Source organism: Oncorhynchus keta, chromosome 10 (genome assembly GCF_023373465.1).
Source record: "Oncorhynchus keta strain PuntledgeMale-10-30-2019 chromosome 10, Oket_V2, whole genome shotgun sequence".
Taxonomy (NCBI): Eukaryota; Metazoa; Chordata; class Actinopteri; order Salmoniformes; family Salmonidae; genus Oncorhynchus; species Oncorhynchus keta.
The window spans coordinates 57,194,913-57,217,815 of NC_068430.1; the positions used below are offsets into that span (position 1 = coordinate 57,194,913).

A 22,903-nucleotide genomic window follows, 5' to 3' on the forward strand; every position below is an offset into this window, starting at 1 on the left:
CACAACCCATAGTGGGAAAACAGGCTGCCTAAGTATGGTTCTCAATCAGAGACAACGACAGACAGCTGTCCCTGATTGAGAACCATACCCGGCCAAAAACAAAGAAATACAAAAACATAGAAAAAACAACATAGAACGCCCACCCTAGCCTAACCAAAAGAGAGAATAAAAAGCCTCTCTATGGCCAGGGCGTGACACTTTTACTCAAGTAGTATTTTACTTGGTGACTTTCACTTTTACTTTAATAATTTTCTATTTCTATTTTGTTATTTTTTCCACCACTGCTGACACGTGTATGATTGGTTCTTCGAGCTACTTAGGAGATTCTGGTGAATCCCCCTATGAGATGTCGAAACTAATAATTGAAAGATAACTGCTTAAATATCTATATTGATTCCAACTCCTCAATACCCATGGGGTAAATTGTTTCGCTCCTGCACAATGTCTTTATTGCAATGCCTTACTTATCCCAGGACGTCCTAGAAACCAGTGGCAAGTGTTACTGAGTGGACTATCCTGGCAAAAATGTGTGTGGAAGGAGTTTCACTAATTCATAAATGTACCTGCTCTATTGGAGCATGAACTGTAAGGGGGAAAACATCCTTAAAACAACGCAATCAGCATAACAAAAGGGCACAATGTGCAACAGAGACGGAATGGTTACATTTCATACCGTAAAGGTCTTGGTAAGAGGACTTCTACTTAATCCATTTCTGTTTCATTCCCAAGTTGCCTTTGGTCCATTCTTCCACTCTCGTATTATCAAAGATCTATACTGTTATTCTGAAGATTCTTCCTATGGTTCATCCCAACATGGTTCCTACCCACTACAGGTTTCCACATCCTCTTTAGTATCACACTGCCACTCTCTATTTTCCTCATGTAGTTTTATCTTCAGGAAACATATAGGCAGTTTTACTCCATATCTTTGAAGATATCCAGGTCCTTGAGGAACGATGGAGTGAGCTTTTTTTCCACATGATTGTGTTTAATGTGTCACGTTAGCGGTTAAAGTCAGTGAATGTCCTGCTGTCATGACTTTGTCCTTGCCTCTGTCAAGCCCTGGTTGTAAAAATGTAAGACAATTCTACACAAAGCTGGACCAACTATAAACCATCAAGCTGTTCATTTCCTGGTACAGTGATTTTGGCAATGACCAAAGTGAAGAACATATCAGTAGTCAGAGAGGAGAATGATGTCTGACCTTTGCCTGAAGTGCAGGGAGGAAGAGCAAAAGAAATGATGCCGGATGTAAATATCACCCCATCACAGCACAAGCCCACCCCACAGCAGTTAAGGTTAGGGTTTCGGTTAGGGTCAGCGTGAGGTTTGGTTTAGCTATGTGCAAGTTGCAATCTACCAGGTTATCTCACGGGGCAACTGGCTGTCACGCCAAATACATTTTTATTTGTCACATGCATCGTAAACGACAGGTGTAGACTGACAGTAAAATGCTTACTTGTGGGCCCTTCCCAAACAATACAGAGAGAAAAATAAAAACATTTAAGAAAAATAATAGCATGAGAAATATATACACAATGAGTAATGATATCTTGGCTATGTACACAGGGTACCAGTACCAAGTCAATTTGCAAGGGTATGAGGTAATTGAGGTAGATATCTACGTATAGGTAGGGGTAAAGGGACTAGGCAACAGGATAGATAATAAACAGTAGCAGCAGCATATGTGATGAGTCAAAAGAGTTAGTGCAAAAAGGTCAATGCAGGTAATCCGGGTAGCTATTAGGTGAACGATTTAAAAGTCTTATGGGGTGGGGGTAGAAGCAGTTCAGGGTTTTGTTGGTTCCAGACTTGATGCATCGCTTGCTGTGTGGTAGCAGAGAGAACAGTCTATGACTTGTGTGCCTGGAGTCAGACTATTTTTAGGGCCTTTCTCTGACACGGCTTGGTATAGAGGTCCTGGATGGCTGGGAGCTCAGAGCCCAGTGATGTACTGGGCCATATGCACTCCTCTCTGTAGCGCCTTGCATCGTTGTGCTTTCTTCATGACTGTCTTTGTGTGTGTGGACCATGTCATTCCTTAGTGATGTGGACACTAAGAAACTTGAAGCTCTCGACACGCTCCAATACATGGGTGTATGCTCGGCGCTCGGTTTCCTAAATCAAATCAAATCAAATTTTATTTGTCACACACATGGTTAGCAGATGTTGATGTGAGTGTAGCAAAATGCTTGTGCTTCTAGTTCCAACAGTGCAGTAACATCTAACAAGTAATCTAACAATTCCCCAACAACTACCAACTACACACAAATATAAAAGGGGCAAATGAGAATATGTACATGTACGTAAGTGTTACCCAACTTCTTAACAAGGGCCTATACATATTGGTATACTTTAGTTGCATCTGACATTCTGACACTTTAGTCCATGTGATATGTTAATGAGAATTTCAATCAGCATTCTGGCATTGATTCCTTTGACCTGTCTTTCTGACATGACTCCTCATCAGCGGCAATTTTAGCATGTACATCTTGGTGGGGCAAACAGGAGAGCCTTGTCTGGCAGCGAAACAGTTCATTCAGCCTCATTTACTGCCTTTAAAAAAAACATAGCTGATATGGTTGACTTGCTTAAACAAATGTGGTTTCTACTGACAATTGAGATGTACATACTATGGCATAAGGGGACGACAAGCGGATAAGATGCAATCTGTAATTTAGATTAAGACATTCATGAGCAAGCTAGAATGGATGAAGTCAATATAACTATTTGTTCAGCACTTTTGAAATGTTCAGCAAAAGATTTCAGAACATGGGCCATTTTTAAAGTGTTCAACCTGTACACCAAGTCAGAACCGTAAGATAAATAAAGGGGGCATATAAGGAGACAGTGAAAGCTCTTACAATATTCAATGATTACATTTCTCTAAAACAGGTTATAGGTTACATGTGCACCACCAATTAAGAACAGTAGATGAAATTAACAGGGTATAAATAGACCAAATGATTAGGTTGAGGCACATGGGCTACTAACAGCTTACTACACTTAGTATTACTTTCTTAGCTACAGTATACATTTCTCCCTGGCATATTACACCATTTACAGGGTAGGTTACTTTCTAAATGTAATATATATATATATATATACACACACATACACACACATACAGTACAGTACTAGTCAAAAGTTTGGACACACCTCCTCATTCAATGGCTTTTCTTAATTTTTTTAGTATTTTCAACATTTTCTACATACATGTAATCTGTTACTCCCCAACCCTGATCATTTATGCAGCAGCATACAATACATTTTCGGACTCACCTTGTTGTGCTGTGCTCACTTGAACAGGAAGGTGGCCAATTTGGGGCGGCAGGGTAGCCTAGTGGTTAGAGCATTGGACTAGTAACCAAAAGGTTGCAAGTTCAAATCCCCAAGCTGACAAGGTACAAATCTGTTGGTCTGCCCCTGGACAGGCAGTTAACCCACTAGGCTGTCATCGAAAATAATAATTTGTTCTTGAAATGGACTTGCCTAGCTAAATAAAGGTTTAAAAAAATCCTTTATGGGCAAATTTTGACATCAAAGTCTGGCATTCTCTGGATTTATGGTGCTTTCAAGACAAGTGAGAACTTGAAAAAAAAGAGGTCCTGATTATAATTCAGAGTTGGATGACCCTTCAAAATGTATTCCCAGTTGTCTTGAACATAACTGACGTCAGATTTCCCAGTTCTGAGTTAATAGTTGTTTTGAGCACGGCAGAAATAATGCTGGATTGACAACATGGCCAATGTTGTTTGTTTATAATTTTATACTTGGAAAAGAGACCCTTAAACCCAGATATGGGACCACCCATCCATTCAACTGAAAAGCAGGCTAGTGATTGCTTTGCAATGCTTGCAGTTAGCCACTGATTCCTTCCAAACCACTCATTGTTGAATTTGCGATTTCCAACTTGATGTGCAATATTTATGTCCAGTGGCCGTTGAGCACCAATACATTTTATCTATAATTTCGCTTCATTGTTTCTCTTAATATGACAAGCATTAAAAAGATTTGCCAGTAGATTGTCGACTTGGTTCATGATGATGACTGCTTGCTTCTACAGGATCGGTGGGTCCCCCGCGGGATGGTTGAGCTAACGTAGGCTAATGTGATTAGCATTAGCCTACGTTGTAAAATAACGAGAACATTTCCCAGGACATAGACATATCTGATACTGACAGAAAGCTTACATTTGTGGTAATCTAACTGCACTGTCCAATTTACTGTAGCTATTACAGTGAAATAATACCATGCTATTGTTTGAGCGTGCACAGTTATGAACTTAAAAATGTATTAATAAACCAATTAGGCACATTTGGGCAGTCTTGATGCAACAGTTTGCACAGAAATGCAATGGTTCATTGGATCAGTCTAAAACTGTGCACATACACTGCTGCCATCTAGTGGCCAAAATCTAAATTGTGCTTGGGCTGGAATAATACATTGTGGCCTTTCTTTTGCATTTCAAAGATGATGGTACAAAAAAACGCATGTTTTTTCTTTGTATTATCTTTTACCAGATCTAATGTGCTAAATTGTCCTACATTAACTTAACATTTCCACAAACTTCAAAGTGTTTTCTTTCAAATCGTACCAAGAATATGCATATCCTTGCTTCAGGTCCACGCAGTTAGATTTGGGTGTGTTATTTTAGGCGAAAAGGGGCAGATTCTTAACTTCTTTGGGACTGGGGGGCAGTATTGAGAAGCTTGGATAAAAAGGTGCCCAGAGTAAACTGCCTGCTACTCAGGCCTAAAAGCTAGACTATGCATATAATTACTATATTTGGATAGAAAACACTCTGAAGTTTCTAAAACTGTTTGAATGATGTCTGTGAGTATAACAGAACTCATATGGCAGGCTAAAACCTGAGAAAGAAATACAACCAGGAAGTGGGAAATCTGAGGTTCTTTTTTTTGTATCTTTTAGCAATATTTATTATGAGTATTTCTGTAAATTGATGTGGCTCTCTGCAAAATCACCGGATGTTTTGGAACTACTGAACATAACGCGCCAATGTAAACTGAGATTTTTCAAAATAAATATGAACTTTATCGAACAAAACATACATGTATTGTGTAACATCAAGTCCTATGAGTGTCAACTGATGAAGATCATCAAAGGTTAGTGATTCATTTGATCTCTATTTCTGCTTTTTGTGACTCCTCTCTTTGGCTGGAAAAAATAGCTGTTTTTCTGTGACTAGGTGCTGACCTAACATAATCGTTTGATGTGCTATCGTCGTAAAGCCTTTTTGAAATCGGACACTGTGGCTGGATTTACAACAATTTTATCTTTAAAATGGTGTAAAATACTTGTTTTTTTAAGGAATTGTAATTATGGGATTTCTGTTGTCACCACCACAGAAAGCACTGAGCAAGGCTGAAACACCTACATTTTGGAGCTGCCTTACTCAAGAAAGCAAAAAAGAGACCATGTCTGTATGGAGGGTTTATTAACTCAAATACTTTTAATATATTTTTTACATTGTCTGCAAACTGATATGTAACATGTATTAATGCCAAAATAACATGCAAAAAAGGCAACCCCCCCATATCAGTCATGAGAATATCTTACAGTTCATGGAATCTGGACATTTTTGTCAGTTTTTATAGCATGGCAGGATGTTCGCAAAGCACAAAGGGCAGCACTCTTGTCATGAGATTCCTGCACTTAACCCCCCCCCACCCACACACACTATTCTGTCTCACCAGCTCTCTAGGGTCTTAAATGTACTCCAACCCACTCACCACAAATATGTTGACTGGACTGGTAGGGAGTGCAGCTTCAGGGGTTGGCTGAATTCTTAATGCAGCTGCCAATAGAATAGCCTTCTGGCCAAATCAGTTGAGCTTGATGTCAAGTTAAAATATGACAAGTATTGCCTTGGGGCTGAAGTCAACTATAATGATGATGTGTTGTAATTATGACAGTATTTCTTTGTCAGCACCACCGGGAAAGGCAAGGAGTCAGCTAGGCCTACGTTGAGGAGATAAGACTGTCCCTGCACTTTCAAGTAAACCTCAGCTGTGGGGTAATATTTTTCGTCACCATGTCTTGCAAAAGGGGATTTCTCACCCTGGTCAATGCACTTGGGCATTGGCACAACACACATCTGGGCTATAGCATTGTTCCACATGGGCTTAGTATGACCTTCCTGACCACACTGGTAACAAATGGGAACTCTGCCTGGGGTCTAGAGGCAGAGCCATGACTAAATTGATGGTCCTTTAGGAGTGATAGGCTGGAAGGACGGTGTTTGTTGTCTCCTGGGTTATTTGGCTGCTTGCCACTTTGCATAACCCCAGGGTTGGGGTCGGTGTTGGGCAGACACAAAGGTGTCGGCATGGGCTGCAGCTTCAGCAGTGGTTGCCGGGTCATGTTCCCTGACTCACACTTGCAGGTGCGGCACAAGCTTGCGGAGGAATTGTTCGAGGATGATAGTCTCTCCTACTTGTTAGCGGCCTGCACCCACTTCCTATAAAGGCCCTTCAAACGGACATAGAGCTCCAAGGGCTCCTCTGGCTCTATCTCCAAGGAGCGGAAACAATATCTGTAAGTCTCTAGGTTGATACTGTACTTTGCTAGGATTGCCTTCTAAACCTTTGCTAGTCTTAGTCACTAGTCTTACTGACTCAGTAAAATCCATGTGAACATAATCACTCCTAGCCATACCAGTAAGCAATTGGATCTATCTGATTTCCCAGTGGCTTTTGGCCACCGACATATTAACACAATGCTAAAAGTGGTTGGATAATGTTCAATGTCATCATGGCCATTAAACTGCTCCAACTTGACCTCTTGGACCCGAAATGGACCTGGATTAGGGTCAGAGGGGGAAGGATATGGGTGAAGGTCATCGGGGTTCAGCCGGTTGCCGTGGAGGGAGCCTGCAGGGAGCCGGCCAGTGTTCCTGCCATTGGCCTCGGAAGAGCCACCTAGGGCATGGTCAGGGACAGGGGTCGTCCTGGTTTCGACCTCATGCTGCAGAAGCCTGAATTGATGCTGCATCGCTTTCCACCTTTGCTCATGTTGTTTGTCCTCCCGATCCAGCCCGATGTCGCGCGACAACTGCATCTCAAGGCCCCTCTTGAACAGGAGGGAAAACCCTTAACCAACAATGCAGTTTTAAGAAGAAATAAAATGTGTTATGAAGGTATTTACTAAAATAAACTGAATTAAAAGATAAATAATAATAATTAAGGAGCAACAAAAAAATAACAGTAGCGAGGCTATATACAGGGGGTACCGGTACAAAGTCAATGTGCGGAGGCACCGGTTAGTCAAGGTAATTGAGGTAATACAGTTGAAGTCGGAAGTTTACATACACCTTAGCCAAATACATTTATACCCAGTTTTTCACAGTTCCTTACATTTAATCCTAGTAAAAATTCCCTGTCGTAGGTCAGTTAGGATCACCAATTTATTTTAAAGAATGTGAAATGTCAGAATAATCATCACATTCCCAGTGGGTCAGAAGTTTTCATGCACTCAATTAGTATTTGGTAGCATTGCCTTTAAGTTGTTGAACTTGGGTCCAACGCTTTGGGCTCTCCTTCCACAAGCTTCCCACAATAAGTTAGGTGAATTTTGGCCCATTCCTCCTGACAGAGCTGGTTTGTAGGCCTCCTTGCTCGCAAACACTTTTTCAGTTCTGCCCACAAATTTTCTATAGGATTGAGGTCAGGGCTTTGTGATGGCCACTCCAATACCTTGACTTTGTTGTCCTTAAGCCATTTTGCCATAACTTTGGAAGTATGCTTGGGGTCATTGTCCATTTGAAAGACCCATTTGCAACCAAGCTTTAACTTCCTGACTGATGTCTTGAGATGTTGCTTCAATATATCCACATAATATTCCTACCTCATGATGCCATCTATTTTGTGAAGTGCACCAGTCCCTCCTGCAGCAAAACACCCCCACAACATGTTGCTGCCAACCCGTGCTTCACGGTTGGCATGGTGTTCTTCGGCTTGCAAACCTCCTCCTTCTTCCTCCAAACTTAACAATGGTCATTATGGCCAAACAGTTCTATTTTTGTTTCATCAGACCAGAGGACATTTCTCCAAAAAGTATGGTCTTTGTCCCCATGTGCAGTTGCAAACCGCAGTCTGGCTTTTTTATGGCGGATTTGGAGCAGTGGCTTCTTCCTTGCTGAGCGGCCTTTCAGGTTATGTTTATATAGGACTCGTTTTTACTGTGGATATAGATACTTCTGCACCCATTTCCTCAAGCATCTTCACAAGGTCCTTTGCTGTTGTTCTGGGATTGATTTGCACTTTTCATATGTTCATCTCTAGGAGACAGAACGCGTCTTCTTCCGGTATGGCGGCTGCGTGGTCCCATGGTGTTTATACTTGCGTACTATTGTTTGTACAGATTAACATGGTACCGACAGGCGTTTGGAAACTGCTCCCAAGGATGAACCAGACTTGTGGAGGTCTATAGTTATATTTCTGAGGTCTTGGCTGATTTCTTTTGATTTTCCCAAGATGTAAAGCAAAGAGGCACTGAGTTTGAAGGTAGGCCTTGAAATACATCCACAGGTACACCTCCAATTGACTCAAATGATGTCAATTATCCTATCAGAAGCTTCTAAAGCCATGACATCATTTTCTGGAATTCTCCAAGCTGTTTAAAGGCACTGTCAACTTAGTGTATGTAAACTTCTGACACACTGGAATTGTGATACAGTGAATTATAAGTGAAATAATCTGTCTGTAAACAATTGTTGAGAAAATGACTTGTTATGCACAAAGAAATGTTCTAACCGACTTGCCAAAACTATAGTTTGTTAAGAAGAAATTTGTGGAGTGGTTGAAAAACAAGTTTTAATGACTCCAACTTAAGTGTATGCAAACTTCCAACAGTATATACATGTTGCTTGAGGTAAAGTGACAACGCATGGTTAATAAATAGAGTAGCAGCAGCGTAAAAATGGGAGTGGGGGTGACAATGCAAATAGTTTGGGTAGCCATTTGATTAACTGTTTAGGAGTCTTACGTCTTGGGGGTAGATGTCATGCTGTGATCTGTTTCACCTGTCCCTGTGATTGTCTTCACCCCCTCCAGGTGTCGCTAATTTTCCCCAGTGCCAGTTCGTCTTGTATGTTTTCCAAGTAAACCAGCGTTTTTTCCTGTTCTCCTGCTTTTTGGTATTCCCCTTTTTCTAGTCCTCCTGGTTTTGACCTTTGCATGTTTCTGAATGCTGTACCCGCCTGCCTGACCTTTCTGCCTGCCTTGAATACGAGCCTGTCTGCAACTCTGTACCTTCTGGACTCTGATCTGGTTTTGACCTTTTGCCTGTCCACGACCATTCTCTTGCCTACCCTTTTGGATTAATAAACATTGTAAGACTCCAACCATCCGCATCCTGTGTCTGCATCTGGGTCTCACCTTGTGTCATGATAGTAGAAGCTGTTAAGCAGCCTTTTGGACCTAGATTTGGCGCTCCGGTACCACTTGCCATGTGGTAGTAGAGAGAACAGTCTATGACTAGGGTGGCTGGAGTCTTTGACAATTTTAGGGCCTTCCTCTGACACCGCCTGGTATAGAGGTTCTGGATGGCAGTAAGCTTGTCCCCAGTGATGTATTGGACCTTGCGTTCGGAGGCCGAGCAGTTGCCATACCAGGCAGTAATGCAACCAGTCTGGATGCTCTCGATGGTGCAGCTGTAGAACATTTTGAGGATCTGAGGACCCATGCCAAATCTTTTCAGTCTCCTGGGGGAATAGGTTTTGTCATGCCCTCTTCACGACTGTCTTGGTGTGCTTGGACCATGTTAGTTTGTTGGTGATGTGTACACCAAGGAAGTTGAAGCTCTCAACCTGCTCCACTGCAGCCCTGTCGATGAGAATGGGGCTGTACCTTTTGCAGCTGTAATCACAGCAAAAGCATTTATATGTATGTATTGACTCAGTAGGGTGAATACTTATCAAATCAAGGTATATTAGTGTTTAATGTTTCATTACTTTTTAAGAATGTTAGATTTTTCCCCACTTTGAGTATTTTGTGTAGCTCGACAAGTGAATCCATTTTAATCTCACTTTGTAAAACAATAAATTGTGATGAAATCCAAGTGCGGTGAATACTTATGCTACCCACGGCACAATAAGTGCTTTTATTTCAAAACAGTAAAACAGATATGTATGAAAAAAACTTCAAATAAAAGGTGACATTCTGTACTGTTATCTCATATGAAACATTTGATCTCAAATACAAAATGATGGTGTATAGTCAGATTTGAGCTTCACTGTTCAAATAAAGATGCAGGGGAGTGTAGGTGAGTTTACTGCTGAACAGCGTTTGTCCCTTCAACAGTTAAAGAAAGCGGTTTACACTGAAACAAGTTATTAATCCTTTAGTGCTTTTCTGGCACATCGTTTATAAGTTGAACACAGGCAGAAAGTCTAGTAATCAAATTAGTGAACATGTAGTTTCTTTCCCCAGACTTTTGATATAATTAACTACAAGGTACCTTGTCAAACGCATTTTACAAGGATTTTAATTCCACCTCCATGGCGGTTCCCGGAATCATTTGGCACCCTGTACGCTCCTTCGCTTTCACTTTGTATAATGACAAAGTAATTAAAACCTCACTCCCATTCTTGCCAAATATGAGAGTGGCCACAATATTTCACAAACAGCATTGCCTATACATTGTTATTATAACCATAATATTTGATGGCTTTTGTTTGTGGGTCAATGCATTACATATCCAGGGACCAGACACCTTATTTGTCGTTTCTCTGTTGATTCATGAAAGTGATTCCTCACAAAACCCGCTGAAATGGAGCTACTACAGAGCCAACAGACCTTCCAATTATGTGTCTGCTCACCCCCTGCTTTGCAAGCCAATGCAACAAATGTGTGTGTGTGTGTCTGGGGGCTGATTCATTGAGTCTGATCAGAATTGAGAGCTAGGCCCAAGTTCAAGCTGTTTCCTCAGCGTCCGGATACACAGTGGAGTAGTGCTGGCTCGCTGTGTACTAACAGATTGTCTCAGAGTGTCCTCTGCGCGTCCCCAGGCGATGATTCTGTCGACATGTGGAGCCATCTTACTCTCCTGTAAACTGTGTTCCCACCGTACTCCGTTCCTCCGCTCCGCACTTCATTCAGATCAGGTTTTCCAACCTATATAGTGGCCATCTGGTTGGGAGTTGTTGAGCGGCTTTCAAGGTTATTATAGTTTAGCGGTTTTTTAATTTGTTTTTATTTCTATTAGTTTTAAGATTTTTATTAGAAATTCTATTTAGTTTCAGTTAATTTTCATATCTGTTACAAAAATATAAATGCCAACATTTTAAGAGTGACAGTACATAAAGGGAATCAGAGAATTGAAATGAATCCATTAGGCCCTAATCTATGGACTTCACATGACTGGGAAATCAGATACGCATCTGATGGTCACAGACGCCTTAAAAAAAAGGTACGGGCGTGGATCAGAAAACCAATCAGTATCTGGTGTGACCGCCATTCGTCTCATGCGGTGCGACACCTCCGTCGCACAGAGTTGATCAGGCTGTTGATTGTGGCCTGCTGAGTGTTGTCCCACTCCTCTTCAATGGCTGTGCGAAGTTGCTGGATATGGGCGCGAACTGGAACACGCTTGTGTACAGACCCTTGCAACATGGGGACGTGTGCATTATCATGCTGAAACATGGCACAACAATGGGCCTCAGGATCTCATCACATTATCTCTGTGCATTCAAGTTGCCATCGATAAGATGCAATTGTGTTCGTTGTCCGTAGCGCTTGCATGCCCATACCATAACCCCACCGCAACCATGGGGCATTCTGTGGTAGTGATGGCTGTTTAGCAGTCTGATGGCCCATGTTTTTGGGCGACAAGCCACATTTCTTCAGCCTCAGGAGGAGGCGCTGTTGCACCTTCTTTACCACGGATAGCGTGGTGGCACCTTAATTGAGATTGGTGGCACCTTAATTGGGGAGGACGTGCTTGTGGTAATGGCTGGAGCAGAATAAGTGGAATGTGGTGACCTAGTCAAATCATGCTCTTTTTCGCAGTTCTGATTCGCGCTCTGATATCCTCTGGGATATCGTATCAAGCATGTTCAACCGTATTTTGCTGTGTTGCAATTCACTTTTCCCAAGTGAAAACACAACAAGCTCCAGAATTAAAATCTTCTCATATTGCCAGTAATGAAGAATTTAATCCTTAGTCAAATCAAATGTAAGATCATTCACACCTTTTTTAAATCATATCATTAATACAAGATGATTGCCATAACTCTAAAATATCTATTGCTTGCATATTCTCCAACATGCATGTGTTCGTTATGCAGTGCCTTCGGAAAGTATTCAGACCCCTTGACTTTTTCCCCCACATGTTGTTACATTACAGCTTTATTCTAAAATGTATTAAAACATTTTCTCTCCTCATCAATCTACACACAATACCCCATAATGAAAAAACTGCGTAAATATCACATTTAACATAAGTATTCAGACCCTTTACTCAGTACTTACTTACTCAGAACCCTTGGCAGCCATTACAGCCTTGAGTCGCTACAAGTTTGGCACACCTGTATTTGGGGAGATTCTCCATTCTTCTCTGGAGATCCTCTCAAGCTCTGTCAGGTTGGATGGGGAGCGTCATTGCACAGCTATTTTCAGGTCTCTCCAGAGATGTACGATCGAGATCAAGTGGCTGGGCCACTCAAGGACATTCAGAAACTTGTCCCAAAGCCACTCCTGCGTTGTCTTGGCTGAGTGCTTAGGGTCGTTGTTCTGTTGGAAGGTGAATCGTCGCCTCAGTCTAAGGTAGAGGTCGACCGCTTATGATTTTTCAACGCCGATACCAATACCAATTATTACAGGTAACGAGTGGAGGACAGAGGAGCCTCTTAAAGAAGAAGTTACAGGTCTGTGAGAGCCAGAAATATTGCTTGTTTGTAGGTGACCAAATACTTATTTTCCACCATAATTTGCAAATACATTCATTAAAAATCCTACAATGTGATTTTCTGGATTTTTTGTCTGTCATAGTTGAAGTGTATCTATGATGAAAATTACAGGCCTCTCTCATCTTTTTAAGTGGGAGAACTTGCACAATTGGTGGCTGACTAAATACTTTTTTGCCCCACTGTAGATGCGAGAAGGAATTATACAACGAGCAAAGTGATAAAGCTGTTAGTGTGGCTGCTATGAAAGTGAACTGTTTGCAGGTGATCAGGTGTGTATTCATTCCACCGATTCTGTTGAAAAACATTTCTTAAATGCAAGCAAATGATACGGGGATAAACATACCTGAATTTGTCCAGTAGAAACTGTAGTTTACAACTGTTTGGACTATTGATTACACCCTAGATCAGCTAGATAGAGTGTACAAGGCGGTATTGAATATATTTACATTTAAGTCATATATATATATATTATATATAAGAATATATCACTGTCTGTCACCTTGATTACTCCAATTGTTCTCTCGATCTGTGCATCTACTTTGTAAACGTTCATTTGTAGGCTGGTTGTAGCAACCTCATGATGGGTATAGGGAAAATGTGTGTATCATGTAGTAGGCTAAACCTATCGATGTTACATTGAGCTGGGTGAATGGAATATGAATGACAGTCGCCCCATTATATGCTGTAGTAGAAATAAGACCATGCTCATAAAAATAAAATTGTACTCCCTAATCTTAAACGACACTGACCAACACTGCATTTAGGTTAGTATTGTAGAGTAACTACAAAGTTGTTCATCCATCCTCAGTTCTCTCCCAATACTTCCTTTCCGGCAACTGAGTTAGGAAGGATGCCTGTATCTTTGTAGTGACTGGGTGTATTGATACACCATCCAAAGTGTAATGCATAATTTCACCATGTTCAAAGGGACATTCAATGTCTGCTTTAAAAAATGTTTTTACCCATCTATCAATAGGTGCCCTTCTATGCGAGGCATTGCAAAACCTCCCTGTTTTTTTGTGGTTGAATCTGCGTTTGACATTCACTCCTTGACCTAGGGACCTTGTGTAGGGGTACAGATATCAGGTAGTCATTCAAAAATCCTGTTAACACTATTAAACACACCCTGAAGAAGGCACAGTGAAGCCGAAACGTTGGTGATTCACCCAATAAATTACTGGGAGTTTATATATGGAGTGTGTGACTCTATTTTAATAGTTTATTTGCCATTAGTACACACCTCCAAACAAAACAAAAACTCTGGGTGTGCGCCAGCTCATGTTTTTTAAACACTATTATTGCACACAGAGTGAGTCCATACAACTTATTACGTGACTTGTAAAGCAAATATTTATTGCTAGCCCATAGATCTAGCCTAGATAGGTATCTAAATAGCTAGTCAACCTAGAATTGTGTCTGACAGTAGGTATAAAACTATTTTCATACAATACTATCTAATAACCTCTAGTTCGCTAATAACACAACAACATAAGGAAAATATTTAAGAAATGTACATAAATGTTAAATATTAATGTGCTACACTATACAATGGATCACTCGTAAATAGCTAACTTAGCAACCTCTTCTCAGCAAGTAGACTGCACTGGAGAGCACAGGAGGTTGGTGGCACCTTAATTGGGGAGGACGTGGTTGTGGTAACGGCTGGAGCTGAATAAGTGGAATGGTATCAAATACATCAAACACATTGTTTCCATGTGTTTGATGCCACTCCATTGACGCCGTTCCGGCCATTATAATGAGCCGTCCTCTCCTAAGCAGCCTCCACTGGTGGAGAGAGAGTGGAGAGCGCACGCACACATCTGATGTCATCACAGAGCGACAGATATGTATTTTAGTTTTTTTTTTTTTTTTTTTTTTTTTTTTTTTTTTACATCTGTAATTGCCATTTCTTGAGACCTACAGCTACAAATGAAAGAAAAGGGTTAGCTAACATAGCTAGTAGCCTAATTGACCGTATTTTATCCTGAAATAATTTGAGGTGGTCCCAACGACATCCTCACATTTTTATAGGTTATGGTTTAATGTAAATAGCCTACACATAGAAAGGAGAAAGTAGCTTGATCAAAGGGGCAATCTGCAGTTGCTACATCCAGGGTTTGGCTTATAAATGATTAATATATACCCATTGATTCTTTACGAATATAACATGTCACTGAATTGTGATATCCGTCATATCTTGTGCATATCTTTTTTGTCAATAACGAATCTGAATGTGAACTGGGCTTTGTTTGTCATGTCAGGAATTTTGTGTCACTTTACAAGGACATATGTCACTGTTATGTTATGTTCATTATAGGGAAGGGATGTAATGGTTTAACTGAAGAGAAACAGGTAATGATGCAGCACAGATTCGGTGTTATTACATAGAAATGATCTTCTGTTTCCAGATAACAACCATGGGCTGGTTGGGATATCAGGAAAGGATTGGGGGAAACAACATGGCAACTATTTATGTTAACTAATGGTAATTACTAGCTAATTGCAGAGTAAATACATCTTATTACCGAGCTAGAATGTAAAGCGGTAGCCACATCTCTCTCCTGTAAATGAGAGATTAAGCAAACAATTTATTTGGGAAATATTCCGTCTTTGCTATTTTCATTAGCATGCTGAGGATTTCAAATTGTATTGGATTTATTTTTTATCTGTTAAGACATTGAATACATGTGGTTTAGTGTATTTAGCACATTTAGTATGTTTAGTTCATTTAACATTATGTGTGATTTGGTTTATGTAGATACAACAATTCAAAGTTAATACACAAAGTAACCAAAAACATTATCTAATTTGCATATTCATAATGAGTTTGCAGCATATCCGCAGCAAACAGTAGAATGTTTCCCACAAGTTTCCCAGAATTGTTAGACAGAAGTTCACAAGTCGCTGTAAATTTACTGCAAAAGTTTGCCTCAAAACTAATTTGCAAATTTGCAGCAAATTAGCCAAAGATTTGCAATAACGGTTTGCCAATTGCCTGTTGTTTTTTTTCTCGGTAAGAGAGCTTTAAAAATGTATTGAAAATTATTGCATACAAAAAAAACGTACACTCACCTAGCAGAAAAACTTTATCTTAAAAATTACATTTCACTTCAGTGAATCAAAATACAGTATGTACAACAGTAAACTGACACCTGGTGGCTTTTCTTTGATTCAAAACGAACTCTCTATCTCACCGTCAATGATGACTTTTCCATTTTCTTCTACTTCCTTTGACCCAGCCTTGATGGCAAGTTCGTTCTCAATTTCCCTTTTAACCAACGGAACCTTGTTGATTTTGGCAAAGCTCTGGCTGATGTCCATAAAGGTCTTGTTTTTGGTCTCGGGCAGAATAAAGTAGAGGTACACAGCACCCAGCACACACACCACCAGGAACACCAGGAAGGCATAGGTCTGCAGGGACTCCTGTGGAGACACACACACACACACACACACACACACACACACACCAAAATGTTTTAAAAAGGTATACTCAGCAATATGAAATCATCGACTTCTCGTTTACAGATGTCAACAACAACACATTTCAAATCTGCCCAGACTTTCCACACCTACAAACATTTCACCATCATTTCCAGCCCAAACTTCCCCCTCACAAGAAAATAGGCTTCCCTGAGCTGTCAGCCTGAAGTGTGTGTACAGAGGCATCTAGCCATCTGTGTGAAACTGTTGGTGTGACAGTGTGACAAGCAATAAAAGCCTCATTCTCCTGAGGCGTGCTCTCCATTCCATTGTGGTCAGTGCAGTTCAATTCCCATCAAGCACAGGCGGACGACACACACACACACACACACACACACACACACACACACACACACACACACACACACACACACACACACACACACACACACACACACACACACACACACACACACACACACACACACACACACACACACACACACACACATTTGCAAGAGTCACCAGAGTAGTTATACTAACTCTGTAGTCCATTTCTACATTTAGATTACCTCCAGGGGGACCAAAGAGAATTGAAACTCAGTGGCGAGTCACACTTCTTAAAAAGTCGCCTGTCCCTACTCTCAGAGCAGTAAAACATCAGTAAAAATGAAACACAGGCAACGGAGCGTGGCTGGACCTAGTGCTTGCATAGGCCTACTGAAGAGCTGAAGCTTTGCAAGCATGTAATGCTGTATGTTCTATAATGATATCATCTATATAATGTATTTGGTAGTGTGTAGAAAGTGTATTTGCAATTACTTCTGAGAATGGGACTACACCGTTAGAAAAAATGGTGCTATCTAGAACCTAAAAAGGGTTCTTTGGCTGTTCCCATAGGATTTGTATTTTATTTTTATGTTTAAAATGGCTGTCACACACTGTGTTAGCTCAGAATCCTACTGGGACTACACTTTTAGACCAAAAGAGTTCAACCTGGAACCAAAAAAGGATCTACCTGGAACAAATAAGGCTTCTCTTATGGGACAGCCGAAGAACCCTTTCGGAACCCTTTTATCTAAGAGTGTATGGCCTGCTGGGAATTACATTTCCCTGACCCGACTCCCTCTCAGTGGGAGCTTTACAAATTCTTAAATGAACTAAATGTATTCAGGCCAAACAGAATATTGGATTACGTTTTAGAAACATTTCAGAATCAAACAAAGAATCAAAGAAATTCAGAAGGATGAGCCTGGGAAATAATTGGGATTACTGAAAAACACAGTCCAATGCTGAGAAGTCATAGGGAATAGAGAAAGAATCCAAAATCCACAGGGAACCACAAATATACCCAACATCTTTGAAATCTGACCCTGCACTGTCAATCATTCAGTTTAATGAGGGATTTCAAATCTGGCCAGGCAGATTACCAGAGGGAGACTGCCTGGGAATCTTGATTGACCCCAGACTGGGAGTTTGAATGATGCACTAAAAGCTATTTTCCAAACAGTCTAATATACCTGTCATAAAACACACAGTACCCATACAATGGTGACCTCAAAGCCCAACTACTTCCTGTTGACATCCGCCTTCCCAAGGCCTTATGGGTTATTACTGTGTCACATCGAGACACGGCTTTCCCCTCTTTCAAATATTTCATAAGAAGATAAACAAGGCTCTATTTGGTAGACTGATCCAGACTGAAAAAAAAAACTTTCTGTGATGTAACACTAATTTGCAAAAGTTGGAAAAATCCCTTAGTCCGATGAATTTTGCATTACACGGACAGATGAGTAATGCTAATTACAAACGCATTTCCTATAAAAATATTTCAACTTCCTGTTATTGCTAAGATTGATTTTTCACTGGCCTATTGATTGACGTGAGAAAGGAGGTGGTTTATTTTTAAGGGGGTAAGCTTTATTGCCTGCACTGCTGGCTTGGCACATTTAGCCTCCCTGATACATACACAAACATACACTGACCTAGAGAGAAGTTTATCCTCAGCGGCTGCAATCTGTTCGGGCGTGCGACGGGGACACAAGGATAATTAAATGTCCATAATGGAGGGGATATAAAAGTTAATACATCTGATCAGGGAGAGGTGTCCCCAGTGAAATAATGGGGCTGGCCTTCGGGAGGTCATGGTCACTGCATTGGTCATGGTCACTGCATTGTGGGGGCAATGGCGTGTCCCAGTTGACAAGGAGAGGGCTACAGTGTGTGTGTGTGTGTGTGTCTGGGGGGTGGTTTATGCAGACGGTGCTCATATTCTTAATGGCCCAAGGGGAGGCCGACCCAAGGACAGCAAATTAGCTGCTTGACTAGGCTTTACTCAACATTGTTATTATGCGTTTTCAGCCTGGCAAACTGTCATTTTGGGAATGCAAGATTATTTAATGCAGTTTCTATCTTTTACATTTTGGATTAGCCTCTAGCACCCCAGCAGTGACGTATGCTACATTGTGATAATCATATAACGAGTCTTAAAATGACATTATACTGTATATGGGTCTTTCTATAAACTAGGGTACCAGTGAGCATTTCTTGTAGAGGATAACTGTTTAGAGCTGCTACAAAGCCTTTTTTCATGTGAATACATTAAGACAGTGGTCACCAACCTTTTCTGAGTCAAGATCACTTTCTGAGTACAAAGCAAGATCTACCGCTCAGATAGTTTTTTAAACAATAATAATAATAATACGCCCATGCAACATTAACCTATTAAAAACAGTTCTGTAACAATGAGGTTTGTGCAGTAGGCTATGAGGCCCAATACATTATCACATATTGGCTATGCTTGAATTGCCTTGTCAATGTTGTTATTCTCAGACCATTTTGAAATTATATTTCAAAATGTTAGGTATACAATCACACTGGTAATATATAATTTGCTGTATTACTTGTGAGGCACAGCTGAGTGAGCACAACAATTAGCTTTGTTTTATTTTACTGGATGGCCTGCATCTGATGGTCAGTCTGAGGGGAGGGAGGAAAGGAGAGAGCAGCAGGGAGGCTGCCTCTCACCCGACTCACCCCGTCCCTCTGCTCTCCCTCCCTCCGCTGAGAAAAGGGGACATAGTCTTCCAGCTGTTGGCGAAACTCAAGTCGCACTGCATTATTTCTGCCTCATGCACCAATTCATGTTGTTACTCCCATGACCAGAGAAAGTGAAATTAAAATAAAAAAAAATAGATATTAAAAAAGAGACGAGCCGCTAATAATAACAATGCAAGGTTATCGAAACATTTTGCTATGCTCATTAGTTGCAGCTGCAGTGCTGGTTGTAGTGAGTGGAAGTAAGGAGAACGCTTATTTCATGGCTTATAAAAGTGTTGAACAAAGTGTTGACAAAGTGCTGAATAACAACTTTAAAAAAAACGTAATTATAAAAACAGCAGCTCTTTGCTGTATTCATTGAGTCTCTCTCTAGTCGTGGTTTTAAAAGTTTTGAAATCTCAGTCTCAATGCTGTGTGTTCGTGGTTTCTTTTTACATCCTATTGCTCGAGGAAACTGTGCAGACACAGTGATCTGAGCTATCTGACTGGCCAGCATTAGGCCTATAGGTGCACTTGATTTGCTCTCTGGGGCGGCTGGGTAGGCGGAGTTCTACCTTCAGACACATGAAATGGTTAAAAATGGGAACACTTAAAACATTTTTTTTTTTACAGAAATGCTTGGTGATCGACAACGAATGCCTTGGAGATCAACCAGTTGAACGACCGGTTGGTAACCACTACATTAAGGTATAAAGATGTATGGAGATCTCGGAAGTATACTGTTACCTTGCAATATTTCGCATTTCACTTTGTTACAGAGTGAAAACTCTTTTTATGTGCACACATATCCAAAATAATGTATGCAATTACAAAATCGAATGTTTCTGACACAAAGAGCAACTTTAACATGATTAATAAAACAAAAACCGATACTGTCATTACGAGAACCGATATTCAATAATCACGCATAATAGTTGTTTGATTTGTGTTTGATGTCTAGGTGATTCAGGAAATTATTTTCTGAATGACATTCAAGTGATAAAGAGCTGATGTGATACTGACAGATTACTGTCCAAGTACATTTGAGGTCGTAAGTTTACTTTCAACCACTCCACAAATTTCTTGTTAACAAACTATAGTTTTGGCAAGTCGGTTAGGACATTTACTTTGTGCATGACACAAGTCATTTTTCCAACAATTGTTTACACACAGATGATTTCACTTATAATTCACTGTATCACAATTCCAGTGGGTCAGAAGTTTACATACACTAAGTTGACTGTGCCTTTAAACAGCTTGGAAAATTCCAGAAAATGATGTCATGGCCTTAGCTTCTGATAGGCTAATTAACATAATTTGAGTCAATTGGAGGGGTAACTGTGGATTTATTTCAAGGCCTACCTTCAAACTCAGTGCCTCTCTAGCTTGACATCATGGGAAAATGAAAAGAAATCAGGCAAGACCTCCAAAAAAAATGTAGACCTGTACAAGTCTGGTTCATCCTTGGGAGCAATTTCCAAACGCCTGAAGGAACCACGTTCAACTGTACAAACAATAGCATGCAAGTATAAACACTCTCCTAGAGATGAACGCACTTTGGTGCGAAAAGTGCAAATTAATTCCAGAACAACAGCAAAGGACCATGTGAAGATGCTGGAGGAAACAGGTACAAAATTATCTATATCCTCAGTAAAACCAGTCCTATATCGACATAACTTGAAAGGCTGCTCAGCAAGGAAGAAGCCACTGCTCCAAAACCGGCAAATCTCCCAACACGGTTTCTAAAGGACTGCAACGGAACTTTTCAAGTTTTTGTCTGGATGAAATGCTCGCGCCTCATGGATTACTGGTCTGAAGACGCTAACAACACGTGGCTATTTGGACATAAATGATGGAACTTTATGGAACAAATCAGTCATTTATTGTCAAACTGGGATTCCTGGGAGTGCCTTCTGATGAAGATCATCAAAGGAAAGTGAATATTTATGCTGTTGTTTCTAACTTTGTTGATTCCAAAATAGCAGTTATGCCCCTGGCTGATTCTGGGTTCTGAGCGCCGTTCTCAGATTATGCTTTTTCCGCAATTTTTTGTTGTTGAAATCTGACACAGCAGTTGCATTAAGGATAAGTCTATCTTTTAATTCTGTGAATAACACTAATATCTTTTATGAATGTTTATTATGAGTATTTCTGCTAAAATCCCCAGATGTTTTGGAATCAAAACATTACTACACATAAGGCGCCAATTTAAACTGAGATTTTTGGATATAAATATGCACAGTATCGAACAAAACATACAGTGGGGCAAAAATTATTTAGTCAGCCACCAATTGTGCAAGTTCTCCCACTTAAAAAGATGAGAGAGGCCTGTAATTTTCATCATAGGTACACTTCAACTATGACAGACAAAATGAGAAAAATAAATCCAGAAGATCACATTGTAGGATTTTTTATGAATTTATTTGCAAATTATGGTGGAAAATAAGTATTTGGTCACCTACAAACAAGCAAGATTTCTGGCTCTCACAGACCTGTAACTTGTTCTTTAAGAGCCTCCTCTGTCCTCCACTCGTTACCTGTATTAATGGCACCTGTTTGAACTTGTTATCAGTATAAAAGACACCTGTCCACAACCTCAAACAGTCACACTCCAAACTCCACTATAGCCAAGACCAAAGAGCTGTCAAAGGACACCAGAAACAAATTTGTAGACCTGCACCAGGCTGGGAAGACTGAATCTGCAATAGGTAAGCAGCTTGGTTTGAAGAAATCAACTGTGGGAGCAATTATTAGGAAATGGAAGACATACAAGACCACTGATAATCTCCCTCGATCTGGGGCTCCACGCAAGAACTCACCCCGTGGGGTCAAAATGATCACAAGAACGGTGAGCAAAAATCCCAGGACCACACGGGGGACCTAGTGGATGACCTGCAGAGAGCTGGGACCAATGTAACAAAGCCTGCCATCAGTAACACACTACGCCGCCAGGGAGTCAAATCCTGCAGTGCCAGACGTGTCCCCCTGCTTAAGCCAGTACATGTCCAGGCCCGTCTGAAGTTTGCTAGAGAGCATTTGGATGATCCAGAAGAAGATTGGGAGAATGGCATATGGTCAGATGAAACCAAAATATAACTTTTTGGTAAAAACTCAACTCGTCGTGCTTGGAGGACAAATAATGCTGAGTTGCATCCAAAGAACACCATACCTACTGTGAAGCATGGGGGTGGAAACATTATGCTTTGGGGCTGTTTTTCTGCAAAGGGACCAGGACGACTGATCCGTGTAAAGGAAAGAATGAATGGGGCCATGTATTGTGAGATTTTGAGTGAAAACCTCCTTCCATCAGCAAGGGCATTGAAGATGACACGTGTCTGGGTCTTTCAGCATGACAATGATCCCAAACACACCGCCCGGGCAACAAAGGAGTGGCTTCGTAAGAAGCATTTCAAGGTTCTGGAGTGGCCTAGCCAGTCTCCAGATCTCAATCCCATAGAAAATCTTTGGAGGGAGTTGAAAGTCCGTGTTGCCCAGCAACAGCCCCAAAACATCACT

At 40.8% G+C, this 22,903-nt stretch overlaps 1 protein-coding gene across 3 annotated transcripts in view; it reads right to left on the reverse strand.

The window, feature by feature from the left end:
• Window positions 1–14,778: 14,778 nt before the first annotated feature.
• slc2a9l2 (solute carrier family 2 member 9, like 2) overlaps window positions 14,779–22,903 on the reverse strand; it is a 214,750-nt gene continuing 206,625 nt past the window's right edge. For all 3 annotated transcript variants that reach the window (XM_035778674.2, XM_035778676.2, XM_035778675.2), the window contains exon 13: window positions 14,779–16,351. In XM_035778674.2, the coding sequence (XP_035634567.1) occupies window positions 16,100–16,351 (252 nt within the window). In that variant the 3' untranslated portion in view covers window positions 14,779–16,099. The remainder of the gene's footprint in view (window positions 16,352–22,903) is intronic.